The sequence below is a fragment of the Vulpes vulpes genome, chromosome 3 (assembly GCF_048418805.1).
Source record: "Vulpes vulpes isolate BD-2025 chromosome 3, VulVul3, whole genome shotgun sequence".
Lineage (NCBI taxonomy): Eukaryota > Metazoa > Chordata > Mammalia > Carnivora > Canidae > Vulpes > Vulpes vulpes.
This window is the reverse complement of record NC_132782.1, coordinates 114,958,678-114,965,573: the sequence shown is the minus strand read 5'-3', so window position 1 is coordinate 114,965,573 and position 6,896 is coordinate 114,958,678. Positions and strand designations below refer to the sequence as shown.

The 6,896-nt window shown below is 69.7% G+C and overlaps 2 protein-coding genes and 1 non-coding gene across 5 annotated transcripts; 1 reads left to right on the top strand and 2 right to left on the bottom strand.

Moving 5' to 3' along the window:
• Nucleotides 1-461: 461 nt before the first annotated feature.
• WFIKKN1 (WAP, follistatin/kazal, immunoglobulin, kunitz and netrin domain containing 1) lies at nucleotides 462-3,727 on the top strand. Of its 2 annotated transcripts, none has more exons than XM_025984875.2 (2): nucleotides 462-1,583; nucleotides 2,167-3,727. In XM_025984875.2, exons 1-2 carry the CDS (start codon nucleotides 1,191-1,193, stop codon nucleotides 3,643-3,645), a joined length of 1,872 nt encoding a protein of 623 aa, XP_025840660.2. In that variant the 5' UTR covers nucleotides 462-1,190; the 3' UTR covers nucleotides 3,646-3,727. The 2 variants fall into 2 exon arrangements, 1 of the variants encoding a protein (XP_025840660.2); XR_012000698.1 differs by having other exon boundaries at nucleotides 1,326-2,038; nucleotides 2,167-2,286.
• Nucleotides 3,728-4,130: 403 nt separating this feature from the next.
• On the bottom strand, nucleotides 4,131-5,813 carry METTL26 (methyltransferase like 26). Of its 2 annotated transcripts, XM_025984873.2 has the most exons (6): nucleotides 5,478-5,813; nucleotides 5,238-5,400; nucleotides 5,058-5,117; nucleotides 4,615-4,682; nucleotides 4,434-4,512; nucleotides 4,131-4,355 (listed from the first exon to the last, which is right to left on the bottom strand). In XM_025984873.2, the coding sequence occupies exons 1-6, from the start codon at nucleotides 5,672-5,674 to the stop codon at nucleotides 4,308-4,310; spliced, it is 615 nt and encodes a 204-aa protein (XP_025840658.1). In that variant the 5' UTR covers nucleotides 5,675-5,813; the 3' UTR covers nucleotides 4,131-4,307. The 2 variants fall into 2 exon arrangements, with proteins under 2 accessions (XP_025840658.1, XP_025840659.1); XM_025984874.2 differs by lacking the exon at nucleotides 4,434-4,512 and having other exon boundaries at nucleotides 5,478-5,768.
• Nucleotides 5,814-6,127: 314 nt separating this feature from the next.
• On the bottom strand, nucleotides 6,128-6,198 carry TRNAG-CCC (transfer RNA glycine (anticodon CCC)). Its single transcript has one exon. It is a non-coding gene; the product is annotated as a tRNA-Gly (tRNA).
• Between the last annotated feature and the right edge of the window lie 698 nt (nucleotides 6,199-6,896).

The following is a 6,896-nucleotide window of genomic DNA, read 5'->3' as shown; positions in this document are numbered from 1 at the left end:
AATTAAAGCCTCTGGTTGTAACTGGCCACGTGGTAGGTGGATGTGACGTGCTGCACTGGGTGCAATGCAGGTCCTGGCTGGGAGGGCCAGAGCCCTAGTCCCCACTGCCCCCTGGGGGACCGTGTGGACGGGGCCTAACTGCCAGGTTCGCTGTGCTGCCAGAGAGGGTGGCGCACGACCCAGGTTACCACTGCCGAGAACCCGCATGGCCCGGGGCGGCACCTGCTGATGGCCTGGTGCGCGGCTCTGCTCCGTCCGGGGCCGTGGGGGGGACGAGGGTGGGACCCGGGCCTCCGGCTGCAGCCCCAAGGGACTGTGCTGGGCCTGGAGCCCTGTCCGCGTGTGTTCCCTGCCTCAGCGGCTCAGGGTCAGGCTCAAGGCCAGACACAGGGCCCTGGGGCGTTTGCAAGGGCAGGGCGCACGGCCTTGTCCTGGCTGCCTCAAACCCACCTGCCTGCCCAGGGTGGCTCCTCCTCCCAGAGGCCTGAGCAACCCCCAGGGAGCTTGGATGACCTCGGCCTGCTGGGACTGGTGGCCGGTGGGGGCACCACTGCCGGGAGCCGTCAGCCCAAGCCCCCAGGCCCCGGCTCCCCCGGCCCGGGCTGTGCCGCCTGCCTGCCAACCCCCTCGTCCAGTCGTGGGGGAACCTGCACTGGGCAGCGAGCGCGCGGCCTGGTCCCCGTCAGTCCCCGTGAGCTGCGGGTCACCAGGGGCTTCCCCACTAGCAGAAAGGGTTGTCCTGACCCCAGGACCCGCTGGCAGGTTGTGACCCTGAGGATCGAGGGGACAGTTGTGGGATTTTCTCCCTGAGGAAACAGGATGCCTGCTGGTTGCTGGGCCAGACGCAGAGCTCAAGCCCCCGCCTCCCCTGGACGTGCTGACCCAGGGGCGGGGGTGGACCTGCCCTGGGGAGACCCGGCCGGCCAGCCCAGCCCCGCCCCCTCCTCTGCCTGACTGGGGAGGCCCTGGGCAGCTTTGATCCAGGCTGCGGGCCTGCGGGGAGCGGGAGGAGGGGCTCCCGTAACTCGGCTCTCCCGCCAGAGTGGGCCCTGCCCTGCCCCGCCCCGCCCCCATGACCCTCTGGCCAGTGTCTTCTATGCTTCTGGGCCTTGGCCCCTCCCCACCCCCTCCGCTCGCCCCTGCCCTGCGCTGACCACAGAGGGGCCCGGCAGGGGAGGGGCCGGCGCCACATGCAGACAGGCTCCGCGCTGGAGAGGCCCCGACCTTACCCAGCCCCTGGCGCTGGGGTGTCCCGACCAAGCATCTGCCCTGGGCTCCCCCCTTGGGGGCCGCGGAGAGCCCCAGGGAGCAGCCAGGGGCCCGGGAAGGTAGATGCCTTCAGGGAGGAGGCTCGGCAGGGCCTGAGGAGGGCCTGGTGGTCACGTCCCCCAGCCCCTGGCCCGGTGGTCCCCATGCTGGCCCTGAGGCCACTCCTGCTGCTGCTCCTCATGCTTGGGCCGACCTCGGGGGCCAGCCTGCCGCCAGGACCCAGGAGCCATCCGGGAGTGTGCCCCAACCAGCTCAGCCCCAACCTGTGGGTGGACGCCCAGAGCACCTGTGAGCGTGAGTGCGTGGGTGACCAGGTAAGTGCAGCCCCCGCCCCCCGCCCTGGGGGGTCAAACCAGCCCAGGGGAGCCCAGACCCCACCCAGAGGGGGACCCCAGCAGCTGCACTGGGCCCCGGCCTGGGAGTCGGCTCCCCGCTGGGGCTCCTCACACTCTGCTGCGGGGGGGCCCCGGGGCACCCCCAGTCTTGGCCTTCATGGGTCTGAAGATGAAAAGCCCCCGTCACTCCCCAACATGCTGACCCCCACCCGGGACCAGCAGCTGTTCTCAGGACCAGTGGGGTGGAGAGGTGGGGGCCGCCCCTGGACCTGAGCCCGCAGCCCTGCCCTGCGGCCCGTGGGCCCCCTGCCCCCGCCCCCGGCCTTGGTGTCCCCATCTGTGCGATGAGAGCTGCCCTGTGGGGGGACGACCTGATGCTTCAGAGCTTCTGTGACGCGCACACCTGACAGTCCACGAAGCAGCTGTAGTGGACGGTAGAGGACGGGAGGGGAGTTCCCGCAAACCTGCCCAGCTTTCCGTAGGGGAGGCGGGGGGGGGGGGGCGCAGTAGGGGCGCAGCCTCGCTCCCATGGGGACGCACACTGAGCTGCTCCCCCCCCCAGGACTGCGCTGCTGCCGAGAAGTGCTGCACCAACGTGTGCGGGCTGCAGAGCTGTGTGGCGGCACGCTTCCCCAACGGCGGCCCCACTGCGCCCGTGCCGCCCGCCTCCTGCGAGGGCTTCGCGTGCCCCCAGCAGGGCTCCGACTGCGACATCTGGGACGGGCAGCCCGTGTGCCGCTGCCGGGACCGCTGTGAAAAGGAGCCCAGCTTCACCTGTGCCTCGGACGGCCTCACCTACTACAACCGCTGCTACATGGACGCCGAGGCCTGCCTGCGTGGCCTCCGCCTGCGTGTCGTGCCCTGCAAGCACGTGCTCAGCTGGCCGCCCAGCAGCCCAGGGCCACCCGAGACCACGGCCCGCCCGCCCCCCGGGGCCGCGCCCGTGCCGCCCGCGCTCTACAGCAGCCCCGCCCCGCAGGCCGTGTTTGAGGGTGGCACGGCCAGCCTGCACTGCGACGTCAGCGGCCGCCCGCCGCCCGCCGTGACCTGGGAAAAGCAGAGCGACCAGCGGGAGACTCTCATCATGCGGCCGGACCAGATGTACGGCAACGTGGTGGTGACGAGCATCGGGCAGCTGGTGCTGTACAACGCGCGGCCTGAGGATGCTGGCCTCTACACCTGCACTGCCCGCAACGCCGCCGGCCTGCTGCGTGCCGACTTCCCGCTGTCCGTGGTGCGGCGCAACGCAGCCCGGGACGCGGCGCCCGCGCCCTCTGCCCCAGCCGAGTGCCTGCCCGACCCGCGGGCCTGCGCTGGTGCGCCCTCCGGCCTGGTGCTCTGGCACTTCGACCCACAGCGCGGGGGCTGCATGACCTTCCCCGTGTACGGCTGCGACGGCGGTGGCCGGGGCTTCGAGACGTATGAGGCATGCCAGCAGGCCTGCGCCCGAGGCCCCGGCGACGCCTGTGTGCTGCCCGCCGTGCAGGGCCGCTGCCAGGGCCGGGAGGCGCGCTGGGCCTACAGCCCGCTGCTGCAGCAGTGCCACCCATTTGTGTACGGCGGCTGTGAGGGCAACGGCAACAACTTCGAGAGCCGCGCAAGCTGCGAGGACGCCTGCCCCGTGCCGCGCACACCGCCCTGCCGGGCCTGCCGCCTGCGGAGCAAGCTGGCACTGAGCCTGTGCCGCAGCGACTTCGCCATCGTGGGGCGGCTCACCGAGGTGCTGGAGGAGCCCGACGTGGGGGGCGGCGGCATTGCCCGCGTGGCCCTAGACGAGGTGCTCAAGGACGACAAGATGGGCCTCAGGTTCTTGGGCACCAAGTACCTGGAGGTGACGCTCAGCGGCATGGACTGGACCTGCCCCTGCCCCAACGTGACGGCTGGCGACGGCCCGCTCGTCATCATGGGGGAGGTGCGAGACGGCGTGGCAGTGCTGGATGCAGGCAGCTATGTCCGCGCCGCAAGCGAGAAGCGCGTCAAGAAGATCTCAGAGTTGCTGGAGAAGAAGGCCTGCGAGCTGCTGAATCGCTTCCAGGACTAGCCCCCCGCACTCCCACACCCCCACCCCCTCGCCCATGTCCGCCCTGCCCACCCCACCCCCTGAATAAAGCCTGTGTTCTCCAGACCTCACGGCCTACAGGTGCCTGTCCTCCCCGGGGACCCTTACCCCACTCGCCTTCCCTCAGCTAGTCTCCAGCTGGTCACCACACAAACCGGCCGTCCCCTCCTCAGGGACCTCCTGTTTCCCCGCAGGAGCGCGAGCCATGACCCAAGCCATGACCGATCTGACACGGGTACCACCTCTTGTGGCAGGAGAGCCAGGCGGCCCGCTCAGCCCTGCCCCAGCTGCGCCTCAGTCCTCTACCCTCCTCTGTCCCCTGAGCCGGGCAGCGCAGTCCAGGAGGTCCCCAAGCCCTCACCCACAGGCCACACCTCTCCTGCCCCGGGTACAGAACCCTCGGGGACAGCCTGCCCGCCTAGCACCACGGGGACTGGTCCCACAAGGATGTGGGGTTGACACTGGCAGCGAGCAGCAGAAAACACTTTATTCCCAGGTTCTGAGCAGCCCTGTGCCTCCGGCCAAGAGCCCCCAGACTGGTCCAGGCCACCCCTCATGGCCCAGCCCTGGGAGGCAGGGGCTGGCATCTGGGTTTGTTCCAGGGGGGCCCCGTGGAGACACAAACATGCGAGAAAAGGAGGGAGTTACTCTTTCCGGAATATCAGGCACTTGTTGTTGGCCGGCATGTCCACCTAGGGGAGAGGCTTTGGCTGGAGCAACTGACCTGGTCCCCTAGGAGTCACCGGTGTCCCCCAGCCCTTCCCACCTACCATCCTCTCCAGCAGGAGGCCACTGGCTTGGCCCAGGTCCTCCAGGAGGGCCGTGTCCCGCAGCCCCCACTCAGGGTTCCTGCGGTGGGGAGGAGGCGGAGGAGATCCACCGTGGAGTTGGGGACGGGGGCGGTCGCCCAGCACCTCCCCCCCACACCAGCCAGCCACCCCCAGCTCTGACCTGCATCTAAGAGTTAGATCAAAATCCACGTTACTCTGCGGAGTGATCCTTCCGTTGACGGCATAGGGCTGCAGAGATGGGAACATGGCTCTGCCCGCCACCCACAGACACGGGGTCAGCCATTCCTCAGACGACACACAGGCAGTCTTGCACGCCGGCACCCAGAGAACGAAAAGGACGCGCCCCTCCCTGCCCCCAAGATGGGGGACAGCTGAGGACCAGCTGGTGAGCCAAGGGGGTGCAGAGAGACAGGCAGGTGACCAGGGCCATGTTCAAGAAGCATGACCTTGGGTGCAGTTTAACGACAGGCAGGGAACAAGGCCACCGAGACAACACGGAGACCCAACGGAGGGAGTCCAGGAAGGAGGACGGCCGGGAGGGCCAGGACCGGGTCAGGGCAGACCCGCCAGGGGAGGCCCCCAGTCTCTGGCAGGAGCACTCACCCCATAGGTGATCAGCAGCGCCTTGGGCTTGAGCAGATGTCCCGCGGCTCTGAAGAGCCCCTGGGGGTGAGGGAGCCGCCGTCGGTCTCGCACCTGACCCCGCGGGACCGCCGCCCCCTCCCCTGCACCGAGGGGGTGCCCACGAGCAGGGGGGCTCGCCCCCGCCCCCGCCCCGCAGACCTCCGTGCAGCTCAGGGGGCTGATGTGGATCATGTTGATGCAGAGCAGCAGGTCCAGCGACTGCGGCAGGATCCCGCCCCAGTGCTCCCAGTCCCAGGTCACGTCCAGGTACAGCGGGGCCTTCACGTTGGACAGCCCCTGGGCCCGGGTGGTGGCCGAGATGCTGCGGGAGGAGCCACACGGTTGGGGCGGGCCCTGCCCCCCGCGCGCCCCCGCCCCCGCGCCCTCGCCCCGCCGCACCTGTCCAGGCAGCGCTGGTCCACGTCGGACGGCTGCCACTCGGCGTGGGGGAAGGCCCGCGCGAAGTGGGCCGCGTGCTGGCCGGAGCCCGAGGCCACCTCGAGCACGCGGACGCCGCGCTGCGCCGGGTCCATGTACTGCCGCAGCACGCGCAGGATGGGTTCCTTGTTCCGCTCGGCTGCCGCCGCCACCAGCATCGCAGCAGCTCCGCCGGCCCGCCGGTAGCCGCAGTCCGACACTCCGAGACCCGCCGGGAGCCGGGAGCCGACTCCGCGCGGCCCGCCGGGAGTCGTAGTCCGGCGCCGCGCGGCCCGCCGGGAGTCGTAGTCCGGCGCCGCGAGGCCTGCTGGGAACTTAAAGGGCCCGCAGCCCCGGGGGGCGCGCCGGGCCGTGTGCTGGGGGGGCTGGCTTACGGGTGACCGTCGGCTCCGCACCCAGGGGCCCACGGACGCCCCGGTATCTTCAGGGCGCGTGTCATTCTCCCTTTCTCTGAAACCACTTCGTTGACTCAGCACCGAAATGGGTGTTTCGTCGTTTCTGGTTTTCTTTCCTTTTGAAATCGGTGTCGTCAGTTCAAATTAGTTTGTTGAAATAAGGAGAATGAAAAAAAAAAAAAAAAAAGAAATGAGAATGAAAAAAGAAGGTAAAACTGCGCCGCCCGGGAATCGAACCCGGGTCGCAAGAATGGGAATCTTGCATGATACCACTACACCAGCGGCGCTGTTAGCAACCGCGGCGCCCGCGAGACTGAAGGGATTGTGATGCAACCGCTCCGCGCGCAGAAGCACCACGACGCATGCGCGCTGCTCCGCGGGGAGGCCGCCTGGCAGTCGGCCGGCGGGGACGGGGGCGGGGACGGAGGCGGGGCGGGGGCGGGCGCGCCGGGTGCGCGTTCGGGAGGGGAGACTAGTGGTGTCTGTTGGGCCCCCAGCACTACAGAGCACGGAGCGGAGGTGGGGGGGGGGAGGCTGGATTTGCGCCTGCGCGTTGGAAACCATGACAACCCCGGGCGGTCGGAGGCGGTGGGGCGTGGCCACGGCCCGGTTCCTGGTGGGCGAGGCTTTTGCTGGGGGCGGGGCCGCGACCGGGTTCCTGGTGGGCGGGGCTTTGCTGGGGGCGGGGCGGAGGCGGGCCTGCAGCGGGGACCCCGTGGGGCTCGGGGCTTCCCCGTGACGCCGAGTTGACCGGCGCTAGCCCAGGCTTCGGGGACGTCGTGAGGGGGTCGGTGACCCGCGGATCAAGCCGGGACCCTATCTGATGTCCAGGGGTGCTTCCTGTTGTCAGCCTCGGGCCCCTGTGTCCGAGGCCCTGCCGTGCAGGCTGGGGGCTAGCTTACCCGCCCTGTGCGGTCCTTCAAGGAGCCCCCCGACCCGACGTCCCTCTGGCCGGAGCTCAGAGGATGGGCCCGCCGCAGGCTTA